The sequence below is a fragment of the Oncorhynchus mykiss genome, chromosome 2 (assembly GCF_013265735.2).
Source record: "Oncorhynchus mykiss isolate Arlee chromosome 2, USDA_OmykA_1.1, whole genome shotgun sequence".
NCBI classification, from domain to species: Eukaryota; Metazoa; Chordata; class Actinopteri; order Salmoniformes; family Salmonidae; genus Oncorhynchus; species Oncorhynchus mykiss.
This window is the reverse complement of record NC_048566.1, coordinates 13,979,218-13,994,399: the sequence shown is the minus strand read 5'-3', so window position 1 is coordinate 13,994,399 and position 15,182 is coordinate 13,979,218. Positions and strand designations below refer to the sequence as shown.

The 15,182-nt window shown below is 45.2% G+C and overlaps 1 protein-coding gene across 4 annotated transcripts in view; it reads left to right on the top strand.

Moving 5' to 3' along the window:
* Nucleotides 1–13,114, top strand: part of LOC110534084 (calcium-transporting ATPase type 2C member 1) — a 46,593-nt gene extending 33,479 nt beyond the window's left edge. For all 4 annotated transcript variants that reach the window (XM_036961932.1, XM_036961937.1, XM_036961933.1 and 1 more), the window contains exons 11-26: nucleotides 200–324; nucleotides 440–537; nucleotides 738–833; nucleotides 1,027–1,116; nucleotides 4,157–4,261; nucleotides 4,432–4,588; nucleotides 4,701–4,871; nucleotides 5,103–5,200; nucleotides 5,516–5,566; nucleotides 5,980–6,146; nucleotides 6,284–6,352; nucleotides 6,459–6,575; nucleotides 7,043–7,190; nucleotides 10,063–10,158; nucleotides 10,294–10,435; nucleotides 10,881–13,114. In XM_036961932.1, coding sequence (XP_036817827.1) covers nucleotides 200–324; nucleotides 440–537; nucleotides 738–833; nucleotides 1,027–1,116; nucleotides 4,157–4,261; nucleotides 4,432–4,588; nucleotides 4,701–4,871; nucleotides 5,103–5,200; nucleotides 5,516–5,566; nucleotides 5,980–6,146; nucleotides 6,284–6,352; nucleotides 6,459–6,575; nucleotides 7,043–7,190; nucleotides 10,063–10,158; nucleotides 10,294–10,435; nucleotides 10,881–11,014 — 1,864 coding nt within the window. In that variant the 3' untranslated portion in view covers nucleotides 11,015–13,114. The remainder of the gene's footprint in view (nucleotides 1–199; nucleotides 325–439; nucleotides 538–737; nucleotides 834–1,026; nucleotides 1,117–4,156; nucleotides 4,262–4,431; nucleotides 4,589–4,700; nucleotides 4,872–5,102; nucleotides 5,201–5,515; nucleotides 5,567–5,979; nucleotides 6,147–6,283; nucleotides 6,353–6,458; nucleotides 6,576–7,042; nucleotides 7,191–10,062; nucleotides 10,159–10,293; nucleotides 10,436–10,880) is intronic.
* The last annotated feature ends 2,068 nt before the right edge of the window (nucleotides 13,115–15,182 follow it).

The following is a 15,182-nucleotide window of genomic DNA, read 5'->3' as shown; positions in this document are numbered from 1 at the left end:
ACCGTCAGTACCTCGGGGTGAGCAGCTAACCTTGTTAACCTGTATTTACATTACAGTGAAAGTGTTCTTTTCTCACACCTGGAAGGTGAAGTGAGGTGTTGTGAATAAAGTTGGTAGGAATACCAATGTACACACTGTGCACTCTCTTCAAGTAAAGACTGTTTTCCGCTCTCGTCTCCTTCCTCCCCTCTTACCCCAGCCTGGCGGTGGCAGCCATCCCCGAGGGTCTACCCATCGTGGTGACGGTCACCTTGGCCCTCGGAGTGATGAGGATGGTCAAGAAGAGGGCAATTATCAAGAAGCTGCCCATCGTGGAGACACTTGGTAGGGTCTGGCGGAGGTGAAATGAGCCGAGCTCTGCCTTTAACACTCAGTTTGGTGTGTGTGTGTGTGTGTGTGTCTAGTTTAATTTGACCCCATCACTTCCTCCATCATCCAGGCTGCTGCAACGTCATCTGCTCAGACAAGACGGGGACTCTGACCAAGAACGAGATGACCGTCACTCACCTGTTCACCGCCGATGGACTTCATGTTGAGGTACACTGTGTGTGAGGCTAGTTCCTCCTGCCTAGTTTAGGACTGTTATTTAGTCATCTGGCAAGGTCCTTACCGTAAATCAGAATGTGTTCACAGTCAATTTATCTTGTGAAATGAGGGTTTACATCAAAAATATTTTGGGGGGATGTTTGTTGATCTTCATTGTTTTGCTGTGTCCTCCATGTTGTCCTCTCTGCCAGGTGACAGGCGTGGGTTACAACGGAGCTGGGGAGGTGTTACTGCACGGGGAGGAGATCCACGGCTTCTCAAACATCTCCGTCAGCAAGATTGTAGAGGTGAGAAACTGGGACAGATACGTGCTCATTGTGGTAAATCTCAATACTCTGAAGTGACGACTTGGTCTGCACTCATTTAATACCGCTGGAGAGACACAGAACATGTGGTGAACTGTCCCTCTACGACGGCATGTGTAAAGGATCTGGGCTAGCATCTGATGTCATAACCACCTGTCCTTCTGCTCTCTGATAGGCTGGTTGCATATGCAATGATGCTGTCATCAGGAACAACACCCTGATGGGACGCCCCACTGAGGGGGCCCTCATCGCCCTGGCCATGAAGGTACACATACATACATACATACATACATACATACACACATACATACATACATACATACATACATATATATACACATTACATTGCTAGCCGACGCCGTTAGCACCCTGGCCACAAAACAGTAAGCACACACAAGCGTTATGTGTGTCTGTGAGAGTCCTTCAGATTATTAACACACAGGGGTTATATCCGTGTCTGTGAGAGTCCTTCAGATTATTAACACACAGGGGTTATATGTGTGTCTGAGAGCCCTTCAGATTATTAACACACAGGGGTTATATCCGTGTCTGTGAGAGTCCTTCAGATTATTAACACACAGGGGTTATATCCGTGTCTGTGAGAGTCCTTCAGATTATTAACACACAGGGGTTATATGTGTGTCTGAGAGCCCTTCAGATTATTAACACACAGGGGTTATATCCGTGTCTGTGAGAGTCCTTCAGATTATTAACACACAGGGGTTATATGTGTGTCTGTGAGAGCCCTTCAGATTATTAACAAACAGGGGTTATATGTGTGTCTGTGAGAGCCCATCAGATTATTAACACACAGGGGTGTTATGTGTGTCTGTGAGAGCCCTTCAGATTATTAACACACAGGGGTTATATCCGTGTCTGTAAGAGTCCTTCAGATTATTAACACACAGGGGTTATATCCGTGTCTGTGAGAGTCCTTCAGATTATTAACACACAGGGGTTATATGTGTGTCTGAGAGCCCTTCAGATTATTAACACACAGGGGTTATATCCGTGTCTGTGAGAGTCCTTCAGATTATTAACACACAGGGGTTATATGTGTGTCTGTGAGAGCCCTTCAGATTATTAACAAACAGGGGTTATATGTGTGTCTGTGAGAGCCCATCAGATTATTAACACACAGGGGTGTTATGTGTGTCTGTGAGAGCCCTTCAGATTATTAACACACAGGGGTTGTATGTGTGTCTGTGAGAGCCCTTCAGATTATTAACACACAGGGGTCATATGTGTGTCTGTGAGAGCCCATCAGATTATTAACACACAGGGGTTATATCCGTGTCTGTGAGCGTCCTTCAGATTATTAACACACAGGGGTTATATCCGTGTCTGTGAGAGTCCTTCAGATTATTAACACACAGGGGTTATATGTGTGTCTGAGAGCCCTTCAGATTATTAACACACAGGGGTTATATCCGTGTCTGTGAGAGTCCTTCAGATTATTAACACACAGGGGTTATATGTGTGTCTGTGAGAGCCCATCAGATTATTAACACACAGGGGTTATATCCGTGTCTGTGAGCGTCCTTCAGATTATTAACACACAGGGGTTATATCCGTGTCTGTGAGAGTCCTTCAGATTATTAACACACAGGGGTTATATGTGTGTCTGAGAGCCCTTCAGATTATTAACACACAGGGGTTATATCCGTGTCTGTGAGAGTCCTTCAGATTATTAACACACAGGGGTTATATCCGTGTCTGTGAGAGTCCTTCAGATTATTAACACACAGGGGTTATATCCGTGTCTGTGAGAGTCCTTCAGATTATTAACACACAGGGGTTATATGTGTGTCTGAGAGCCCTTCAGATTATTAACACACAGGGGTTATATCCGTGTCTGTGAGAGTCCTTCAGATTATTAACACACAGGGGTTATATGTGTGTCTGAGAGCCCTTAAGATTATTAACACACAGGGGTTATATGTGTGTCTGTGAGAGCCCTTCAGATTATTAACACACAGGGGTTATATGTGTGTCTGTGAGAGCCCATCAGATTATTAACACACAGGGGTGTTATGTGTGTCTGTGAGAGCCCTTCAGATTATTAACACACAGGGGTTGTATGTGTGTCTGTGAGAGCCCTTCAGATTATTAACACACAGGGGTTATATGTGTGTCTGTGAGAGCCCTTCAGATTATTAACACACAGGGGTTATATGTGTGTCTGTGAGAGCCCTTCAGATTATTTAACACACAGGGGTTATATGTGTGTCTGAGAGCCCTTAAGATTATTAACACACAGGGGTTATATGTGTGTCTGTGAGAGCCCTTCAGATTATTAACACACAGGGGTTATATGTGTGTCTGTGAGAGCCCATCAGATTATTAACACACAGGGGTGTTATGTGTGTCTGTGAGAGCCCTTCAGATTATTAACACACAGGGGTTGTATGTGTGTCTGTGAGAGCCCTTCAGATTATTAACACACAGGGGTTATATGTGTGTCTGTGAGAGCCCTTCAGATTATTAACACACAGGGGTTATATGTGTGTCTGTGAGAGCCCTTCAGATTATTTAACACACAGAGGTTATATGTGTGTCTGTGAGAGCCCTTCAGATTATTAACACACAGGGGTTATATGTGTGTCTGTGAGAGCCCTTCAGATTATTAACACATAGGGGTTATATGCTGTGTTGTCTCTCTTGTCGTGACGTGTGTTTTGTCCTATTTTTTTTATTTTTAATCCCAGCCCCCGTCCCCGCAGGAGGCCTTTTGCCTTCCGGTTGGCCGTCATTGTAAATAAGAATTTGTTCTTAACTGACTTGCCTAGTTAAATAAAGGTTAAATAAATATGTGTGTCTGCGAGACCCCTTCAGATTATTAACACAGTATCACAGACAAAAGCAGTAGACTAGCAGGACCAAGTTTCATGCCCTGTGGTAGCGACTGCCTTGGTAACAGTGTGGGACTTGACAATGCATCATTATTACAATTGGAGATGGAAATGCCCAAACTAGTGACAGATTAAAGACCCAAATGCTTGTAGCTCTTCACTCTGTGTGTGTGTGTGTGTGTGTGTGTGTGTGTGTGTGTGTGTGTGTGTGTGTGTGTGTGTGTGTGTGTGTGTGTGTGTGTGTGTGTGTGTGTGCGCGTATGTATGTGGGTGAGACACTTCCAGACTCGGTTCGATGACTGTGTGTCACCAACGAGAATACACACTCCTACAGGTGTGACTAGAAAACTAACCAGTCCGCAGAGGGAGAAACTATTACATGCTCACTCTCTCTGGCACACACACACACACAAAGATGAACAGAAGCCAGTCACTAAAGTACGTTCCCTGCAGATGGGTCTAGAAGGGCAGCAGCAGGAGTATGTACGTCTGGAGGAAAACCCTTTCAGTTCAGAACAGAAGTGGATGGCCGTCCGCTGTGTCCACCGCACTCAGCAGGTCAGTCAGTCCAGAGCGCCAACACCCTTACTCCTTTCCACATTCACTGTCTCTTCTACGTAACATGGACACAGCGAAGAGCCATTTTATCTGTAGTAGTGTTGTCCGACGCGGTTCAGTGTGATGAATGTGTCATGGTGTTTTCTGTCCTTGATGATGTGTTACCTCAGGACCAGCCAGGTGTGTATTACATGAAGGGGGCTTACGAGCAGGTCATCCGATTCTGTAGCTACTACCACAGCAAAGGTGCAACACTACCTCTCAACCACCAGCAGAGGGAGCTCTACCAGCAGCAGAAGAGTTACATGGGATCCTCAGGCCTCAGAGGTAAAGGGGGGTTGGTGTCATTCCCGATTCCAAGTAAAGCCCTACCTTTTTTTCTCCTTCGGGGTCGCTAAAGTAACAACAATGTAATCTTCTGTCTTGTTTTCCGGTGCAGTTCTGGCTTTTGCGTCGGGTTCGGAAATGGGCAACCTGTCGTTCCTGGGCCTGGTGGGCATCATCGATCCGCCCAGGTCAGGGGTCAAAGAGGCTGTGGGCACGCTCATCAGCTCAGGAGTGGCCATCAAGATGATCACTGGAGACTCCCAGGAGACCGCTGTGTCCATAGGTGAGGCGCACTTTTTTCCTCTCTATCTTCATCTCTCTGTCCCTCTTGTAATTTATAATCTCCCTTTAGTAATCTCTCTCTTGTAATTTGTAATCTCCCTTTTGTAATCTCCCCCCACTTGTAACTTGTAATCTCCCTCTTGCAACCTCCGAGATACATTTTTTGCAAGAACGTATGATGAAATGGGGATGCAATATCTGACCGTGCGTGTGTGTCCTTGTGTGTCCTCAGCGGGCCGTCTGGGAATCTACACCAAGGGCTCCCAGTCTCTGTCTGGAGAGGAGGTGGACCAGATGGACCTCCAACAGCTGTCTCAGATGGTGCCCAGGGTAGGAACATATCAACAAACGCAGGCTCTAATACACTGTGACTTTCTCCGACTCACAATCCTTATTCTTTAAATAGTACAGAGTGTACCGGCTTCACATAGTAATTGTCCTAAGTGGACAATTTAAGTTGTTGGATTTGAATTGAATACCTTCATTATGTTCGCATCAAGAAACAGAGAAACCCACACGCTGCTCTTGCTGATATCACTCACTATCACAGGGCTGGGTGAACAGGGTGATGTCTAACAGGGCTGGGTGAACAGGGTGATGTCCAACAGGGCTGGGTTAACAGGGTGATGTCTCTGCCTCCTCCAGATCGTGGTGTTCTACCGGGCCAGCCCCAGACACAAGCTGAAGATAGTCAAGGTGAGAACCCAGCCAAGTGTCAGCCAGCTGGCATGAGATGATGTGTGAATGCCCGTTCTGCGTAGGCAGAGCCTGGCCTGGCAGCATGTGGCTCCAAAGCCCTGGGAAGTCTCTAGAAACTCCCACCTCAATTTGTGACATTCAGTCACGGGGAAGTGTCTACGGTATACCTGGTAGTTTTCCAGTCGCTAGTGTTGCGAGTGCTAGTGAAGAAAATGAAAATCACACAATTATTAGAAAATACACTCCATCATTTCAGATCCCTTTAATCTAAAGGAATGAGTTCAACCAAGATCAGGGAACTCGATTCATTAACTAAAAACTGTTGTGTTCTTTCAGGAGTTTAATTCATGACTATAATGTGGATTTATTACAAGGGTTGACTTCTATCTGCTCGCTCCCTCTCATTCCAGTCTCTCCAGAACATTGGTGCTGTGGTGGCGATGACGGGTGATGGTGTGAATGATGCCGTAGCGCTGAAAGCAGCAGACATCGGCGTTGCCATGGGCCAGACTGGCACTGACGTTTGTAAAGAGGCAGCAGACATGATCCTAGTGGACGATGACTTTCAGACCATCTTGTGAGGAAACAGTTTGCAGTAACACTTTATAATGTTACCCAGTTTGTTCATTATTTTGGTCTTCAAAGCCATCATGATTTCGAGAAATGTGTCTTTAGCTAAATGAGTTATATTTCTGTCATTCTGTTTCGTCCTAGGTCTGCCATCGAGGAAGGGAAAGGCATTTACAACAACATTAAAAACTTTGTCCGCTTCCAGCTAAGCACGTGAGTGATGGAGAGCTACCTTTTTGATAAAGAGATTCCTTGAAACAATGCTATATGGGCCACTTTCTTGTAAATATTATTAAATTGGCATTATTGTGTTTCCTAGGAGCATTGCAGCGCTCACCCTCATCTCCCTGGCAACGCTGATGAACTTCCCCAACCCTCTGAACGCCATGCAGATCCTGTGGATCAACATCATCATGGACGGACCTCCCGCTCAGAGGTGAGACAACACAAAGCATTATGGGAACTGTATTCTTTTGTCATGAAAATGGTCTTGTTTCAGTTTCACAAGATTTTATATAATAATAATTTAAGAATTTGGTGGGTGATTTATATCTGTCCTGTTTCACACAAGTGTGTATTATACGCATTTGTGTGAAATGGAAATGTATTTTTTGCATATCCCAACCCTCGGAGAGTGGGGTCACGGCCAGGGTCAGCCATTATCAACGGTAACCCTGGAGCAATTAGGGCACATCAACAGATTTTTTTTTTTCACCTTGTCAGCTCGGGAACTCAAACTAGCGAGCTTTCGCTTACTGGCCCAAATCTCAAACCACTAGGCTACGTGCTGCTTTCATATTTAAATCTACCAGATTTAAAGTCACAATTACTGATCCTTTGTGTAAAAATAGTTAGTGGTAATTACCGTAGATGGAAATCCATGTAATCCTCTGTCATCCGTAGTCTGGGAGTGGAGCCAGTGGATAAGGATGTCATACGGAAGCCTCCGAGGAATGTGCAGGACAGCATCCTCACACGCAGTCTGTTAGTCAAGGTGCTGGTGTCGGCACTCGTCATCGTATGCGGCACCCTGTTCGTCTTCTGGAGAGAGGCAAGTAGCTATAATCATAGTAGTGTTCTTCATCATTCAAACTTCTATCAAATCAGTAGTATGACTGGCCTGTTACAATCAGTAGTATTATGACTGGCCTGTTACAATCAGTAGTATTATGACTGGCCTGTTACAATCAGTAGTAGTATGACTGGCCTGTTACAATCAGTAGTAGTATGACTGGCCTGTTACAATCAGTAGTAGTATGACTGGCCTGTTACAATCAGTAGTATTATGACTGGCCTGTTACAATCAGTAGTATTATGACTGGCCTGTTACAATCAGTAGTAGTATGACTGGCCTGTTACAATCAGTAGTAGTATGACTGGCCTGTTACAATCAGTAGTAGTATGACTGGCCTGTTACAATCAGTAGTAGTATGACTGGCCTGTTACAATCAGTAGTAGTATGACTGGCCTGTTACAATCAGTAGTAGTATGACTGGCCTGTTACAATCAGTAGTAGTATGACTGGCCTGTTACAATCTGCTGTGTACTGTAATGACGCGGTCTGCTGTGTACTGTATTGACGCGGTGAACTGTAATGACGCGGTCTGCTGTGTACTGTAATGACGCGGTCTGCTGTGTACTGTAATGACGCGGTCTGCTGTGTACTGTAATGACGCGGTCTACTGTGTACTGTAATGACGCGGTGTACTGTAATGACGCGGTCTACGGTTTACTGTAATGACGCGGTGTACTGTAATGACGAGGTCTACTGTGTACTGTAATGACGCGGTCTACTCTGTACTGTAATGACGCAGTCTGCTGTGTACTGTAATGACGCGGTCTACTGTGTACTGTAATGACGCGGTGTACTGTAATGACGAGGTCTACTGTGTACTGTAATGACGCGGTCTACTCTGTACTGTAATGACGCAGTCTGCTGTGTACTGTAATGACGCGGTCTACTGTGTACTGTAATGACGCGGTGTACTGTAATGACGCGGTCTACGGTTTACTGTAATGACGCGGTGTACTGTAATGACGAGGTCTACTGTGTACTGTGATGACGCGGTCTACTCTGTACTGTAATGACGCAGTCTACTGTGTGCTGTAATGACACGGTCTACTGTGTGCTGTAATGACGCGGTCTACTGTGTGCTGTAATGACGCGGTCTACTGTGTGCTGTAATGACGCGGTCTACTGTGTGCTGTAATGACGCGGTCTACTGTGTGCTGTAATGACGCGGTCTACTGTGTGCTGTAATGACGCGGTCTACTGTGTGCTGTAATGACGCGGTCTACTGTGTGCTGTAATGACGCGGTCTACTGTGTGCTGTAATGACGCGGTGTACTGTAATGACGCGGTGTACTGTAATGACGCGGTCTACTGTGTACTGTAATGACGCGGTCTACTGTGTGCTGTAATGACGCGGTCTACTGTGTGCTGTAATGACGCGGTCTACTGTGTGCTGTAATGACGCGGTCTACTGTGTGCTGTAATGACGCGGTCTACTGTGTGCTGTAATGACGCGGTGTACTGTAATGACGCGGTGTACTGTAATGACGCGGTCTACTGTGTACTGTAATGACGCGGTCTACTGTGTACTGTAATGACGCGGTCTACTGTGTACTGTAATGACGCGGCCTACTGTGTGCTGTAATGACGCGGCCTACTGTGTACTGTAATGACGCGGTCTACTGTGTACTGTAATGACGCGGTCTACTGTGTACTGTAATGACGCGGTCTACTGTGTACTGTAATGACGCGGTCTACTGTGTACTGTAATGACGCAGTCTACTGTGTGCTGTAATGACGCGGTCTACTGTGTGCTGTAATGACGCAGTCTACTGTGTACTGTAATGACGCGGTCTACTGTGTACTGTAATGACGCGGTCTACTGTGTGCTGTAATGACGCGGTCTACTGTGTGCTGTAATGACGCGGTCTACTGTGTGCTGTAATGACGCGGTCTACTGTGTACTGTAATGACGCGGTCTACTGTGTACTGTAATGACGCGGTGTACTGTAATGATGCGGTCTACTGTGTGCTGTAATGACGCGGTCTACTGTGTGCTGTAATGACGCGGTCTACTGTGTGCTGTAATGACGCGGTCTACTGTGTGCTGTAATGACGCGGTCTACTGTGTACTGTAATGACGCGGTCTACTGTGTGCTGTAATGATGCGGTCTACTGTGTGCTGTAATGACGCGGTCTACTGTGTGCTGTAATGACGCGGTCTACTGTGTGCTGTAATGACGCGGTCTACTGTGTGCTGTAATGACGCGGTCTACTGTGTACTGTAATGACGCGGTCTACTGTGTGCTGTAATGACGCGGTCTACTGTGTGCTGTAATGACGCGGTCTACTGTGTACTGTAATGACGCGGTCTACTGTGTGCTGTAATGACGCGGTCTACTGTGTGCTGTAATGACGCGGTCTACTGTGTACTGTAATGACGCGGTCAACTGTGTACTGTAATGACGCGGTCTACTGTGTACTGTAATGACGCGGTCTACTGTGTACTGTAATGACGCGGTCTACTGTGTACTGTAATGACGCGGTCTACTGTGTGCTGTAATGACGCGGTCTACTGTGTACTGTAATGACGCGGTCTACTGTGTACTGTAATGACGCGGTGTACTGTAATGACGAGGTCTACTGTGTGCTGTAATGACGCAGTCTACTGTGTGCTGTAATGACGCGGTCTACTGTGTACTGTAATGACGCGGTCTACTGTGTACTGTAATGACGCGGTCTGCTGATTTACTTTTGATGTGGAACGTGTGTTTTCAGATTAATAAATGTGTGAACCCAAAAAATAAAACACACTGATCACATTTAATAGTGAATCGAAGCCAATCCCTACCTATTTCCTGTATCAGTTGACTTCTATTTCCATCAATGTGTTTGTTTCTCCTCCTCTCAGCTGCAGGACAATCTGATCACTCCCAGAGACACCACCATGACCTTCACCTGTTTTGTGTTCTTCGACATGTTCAACGCCCTCAGCTCACGCTCACAGGTTGGTGCTCTGCTGTACCCTGTACAGGATGAAGGATCTGAGAGATTAGTGGGCAGAAACATGTCACCTAGGATCTATTGTTGATTCATGATGACGGTCTCTGTTTCGCTGTCTCTCTCGCTATCTGTCTGTCAGACTCGTATGGTCCATGAGATGGGCCTGTGCAGTAACAAGATGTTCTGCTACGCGGTGCTGGGTTCCATCATGGGCCAGCTGGCGGTCATCTACTTCCCTCCACTGCAGAGTGTCTTCCAGACAGAGAGCCTCAGCATCTTTGGTAAGAAATACATGTTAGCCCACTGAGCTAAAGATTAAACCTAAGCTTTCAGGGCCTGTATTCATAAAGCATCTCAGAATAGGAGTTCTGGTCTAGGATCAGTTTAGCCTTTTTAGATCACAATCATTTCGAGGGTGCTTATATTTGTCCTGTTACACACGAGTGTGAAATGGAAACCATTGTACAGCGCCCCTGGGAGCAAATTAGGTAAGTGCCTTGCTCAAGGGCACAGCGACATACTTTTCACGGTATTCAAACCAGCGACCTTTCGGTTACTGGCCCAACGCTCTAACCTCGGCTTCCTGCCGCCGTAATGAATGGACGGGGGGGGGGGGGCTGATCCCTACATCAGCTCTCCTGTTCTGGGACGGACCCTGGTCTGTTAGTGATGGAGGTGATGGTTTATATGTGCTGTAGTAACAGTCCATCTCTTCTTCCCTTCCAGACCTGCTGTTCCTGGTGGGCCTCACGTCCTCTGTCTGCATGGTCTCTGAGGCCATAAAGTGGGTGGAGAGGTGGAGAGCAGTGAGGGAGAGGAGAACCACAGTGTCTGAAGAAGACTCCTTCCACGATGTATGACGCACATTGCGTTCTGTGTGACAGAGTAGATAGGGGAGAGGAGGGGGCGGGGCTGGGTTGTTTGTGGGTGGGGGGGTACATGTAGATGGGATGCAATGGTTATTTGGTCTGAACACAGGGACTGGAGAGAGAACTCAAACAGTTGCTGTCCCTCGCTGGTATTCACTGTTCAGTCATGGATTGGAAGTGGGCGAAGAGGATCTCAACCTTACAGTGCCCCCCTGCCCTCCACCTCTCCCCTGCAAGAAGCATTGGCGTGCTGCTTTCAGACTGTACCATCCTCCAGGAACTCAGGAGGGGATTTATTTATGAGACATTGTAACTGTTGTTCATGTGGCAACTATTCATGTCTATGGTGTCGTGATCTGAGAGGACAATGTTACTGCTCGTAGATCAACTACTCACGTCTAGGTTTTAAGACCAATTAAGGACAGCATAATTGTTTGTAGAGCAACTATTCATGTCTTGGGGTTCATGAACATAAATGGAATTTTGTAACTGTTCTTATTCGTCATCACCTTGCTTCGAGTGCAGGTAGCTAACCATAGCTTTGTAGAAGTCTAGAGATGTTACTTTCATGCATTCCAGCTTTTCATGCTAGTAGCAATCTCACCATCAACTTCCAACCAATTTAGGATTGATAATTGTGAGCATACTTTTGTTTTGGTATAGACTTTAGGAAGAGTTGACCACTAAACCGTGTTATTTTGGTGGATGAATATAATACATTTTCTTCAGAAGATACGTTTGGTTTGGTTTTTCTCACATATTAGGGCTGATGGCCTTCATTTGGCGTCATTTAATTCCACTCTGGCTATCTATTTAGTTGCCCCTGGAGACATTCTGTGTTTTGGACCATCACTCAGCAGTTTATTTTCCCAGTGATCAAGCAGTACTATACAGTTAATTCTATCCCAGTCCCCACCCTCCCAGCCACGGTCTGCCTCCCCAAAATCTTTCACTTGCCCTGTATCAAACCTACATTATTTTTTCCATTTAGGGAATTAACTGTTTGCCTTGAATGAAAGGCACAGAGGTATTTGGTCCAGTGCTGTCAAACATGTTATTTTTCCTGTGTTTTATATATATTTTCACACTATGAGGTTGGAATAGTACTGTGAAATGATGATTAGTGCTCTTTTAGTGTCAGAGCTGTTTGAAAAATGCCAGCCTGTTTTGGTGGAATGGAGTTTTGGCCTGCCTGATGACATGCCAATAATAGCTGGTTTTCAGTTTTCCCCTCCCCACTCAGCCACTCCTAGACAGTCATAGCAACATTTTAGCTTGAGGAAATTCCTCTTGCTAGGAAGCTATTTTAGTTTGTTTTTGACTGCTTTTTGATTGAAGAAGGTCACTTTAAGGTACTTATTTGTTACCCAGAAATGATTTGATATTGAGATAAAAAAAAATGGGCCTTTTAATATTCTGCCTCTATTTTACACACTGTAAATTAAGTGCAAATATTTATCTCCATGACAACCATTTACTGTACATGCACTGTTCATATACATTTTGCTTGTGTCTTGGGTCAAAAGTGGCCATTTTAAGCACATTTTTCTCTTCGTGCTCTTTCCAGAAGCCTCCGAGGCCTTGTTTTGGTACAGCTAGACATACCTGGGTTTTATTTCACAATGCAGAATCACTCAATTAACAAGCTTGTTTTGATAATCATTTACATTAAATATAATTGAATTCCCAGGTTTATAAAGGCAGGTTCAGTTGATAATGGGTTATTTGAGTCATACCCATTCCAGGTTTATTTCTTTATGAACCAGGAGATGGAGTTGTTTCAGCATTTTTAGGACCGGGAGCTAATTCATTGATGTTGCTTTCCAAATGAGTTTTTGTCTGTGCTATGGATGGCAACAGAAGTCCTCTACCTACCGCAGCACCTAGCGGGTACAGGCTAACATCGCCAGCTCTTTCTATTACACGTTCTTTATTTTACAAGAGGTTATACTCTCTGCTTTGGTCCATTTGACAGGCCAAATCAGCTACAATTATTTTAATTGTTTATTTATGATTTGTTGTGTGTGTTGCACAGCTGAAGACAGTACTCTGTTGTGATGGTATGAGAATAAATCTGTACATTAATGAAAATGTGTGTGTGTATATATATATATATATATTTGAAGTGTGTTTTAACTGGGTGGAGGGTTTGTGTCATGTTTTCAGTGTCACTGACACCGATTCTGATAATCTCATTTTTGCTCAGATTGAGCTAAAATTTACAAATCTGTTTGTTTTTTTTCAGTTTAAGATTTCCATATAAAATATACTGCCAACGCAGAGAGAGGCTTTAGTGTGTATACCCAATAGTTCTCAACAACAGCTGGTTAAAATGTTATTTTTCATTTTGATGATAAAATGTTTCCAGTGCAGCTGTAATATAATAGTAACAATACATGGGATTTATAGAGCTATTTTCAAAGCCCAAATACACTACAGCAACGAGCAAAGAAATAAAAGCAAATTTAACAAAGTCAAACTTATCATGAGCTTTTTATATATAAAAGTTTCTGTCTTTATCATTTTATAATCTACATCTATCTTTTATAAACTTGTTTTTAGCATTAACTATGAAATATGTCAATGACAGCCATAAAATGTAGAGGCAGGTCAAATAAGAGGCAGGTCTGGTGGGGGATGGGCATGCCTCAACCCGTGGCAACGTAGACTGACATACCAAGGTCTCCAAAAACGTCTCAAGCTGCACTGACCTTGGAGACTAAGGAACAGAGCAAGAGATTCAATTTGAGAATCAACAGCAGTATGTTTCAATATACTGTATACTATATCATACACATGTATACATACATACCTGATGCAGAGTGTCTAGCTGTATATGTTCTGCAGCACTGGGCAGGATGGCTTCAACCATGCTGCTGGTCAGGCTCTTGCCTTCCCTGTAATACTCCTCCACTTCATCCACTGGGGGTCTCTGACTGCTGTGGTCTGCCCTCCTCCCACCCAGCAGCAGCCCGTAGAGTACCTGGCCTACTACAGGGCAAAAACACCTACCAATGTGATGGACCGTATGAAAATGAAAACAAATATGCCAGTAATGCTCTAGTGGAGGAGTGTCTGGCATGTGATCACTTATGATAGTTTCCTTTTGATCTTATTTAGTAAGGAAACTTCCAGCGATATAGATTAGCTTAGTAGACCAGATACAATGCTATTTTACAGTAAACAAATTGACAACAGACCTTCAGCACACTTATAAAGGAGAGTCAACAAGCACAGCACTTGACCCTAGCCCCACACAAATGACTGATGATTGTCTGAGAGAAATTGATGATTGTGGGGGCTGTTTTGTTGTGCCGTGGTGGCAGTCTTTGTGGGCTATGCTCGGCCTTGTCTCAGGATGGTAAGTTAGTGGTTGAAGATATCCCTCTAGTGGTGTGGGAGCTGTGCTTTGGCAAAGTGGGTGGGGTTATATCCTACCTGTTTGGCTCTGTCCGGGGGTAACAGTGTCTCCCGACCCCTCCTGTCTCAGCCTCCAATATTTATGCTGCAGTAGTTTATGTGTCGGGGGCTAGGGTCATTCTGTTATATCTGGAGTATTTCTCCTGTCTTATCCGGTGTCCTGTGTGAATTTAAGTATGCTCTCTCTAATTCTTTCTTTCTCTCGGAGGACCTTAGCCCTAGGACCATGCCTCAGGACTACCTGGCCTGATGACTCCTTGCTGTCCCCAGTCCACCTGGCCTGCTGCTGATCCAGTTTCAACTGTTCTGCCTGCGGCTATGGAACCCTGACCTGTTCACCGGACGTGCTACCTGTCCCAGACCTGCTGTTTTCAACTCTCTAGAGACAGCAGGAGTGGTAGAGATACTCTGAATGATCGGCTACGAAAAGCCAACTGACATTTACTCCTGAGGTGCTGACCTGTTGCACCCTCGACATCCACTGTGATTATTATTATTTGACCCTGCTGGTCATCTATGAACATTTGTACATCTTGGCCATGTTCTGTTATAATCTCCACCCGGCACAGCCAGAAGAGGACTTGCCACCCCTCATAGCCTGGTTCCTCTCTAAGTTTCTTCCTAGGATCTGGCCCTTCTAGGGAGTTTTTCCTAGCCACTGTGCTTCTACACCTGCATTGCTTGCTGTTTGGGGTTTTAGGCTGGATTTCTGTACAGCACTTTGTGACATCAGCTGATG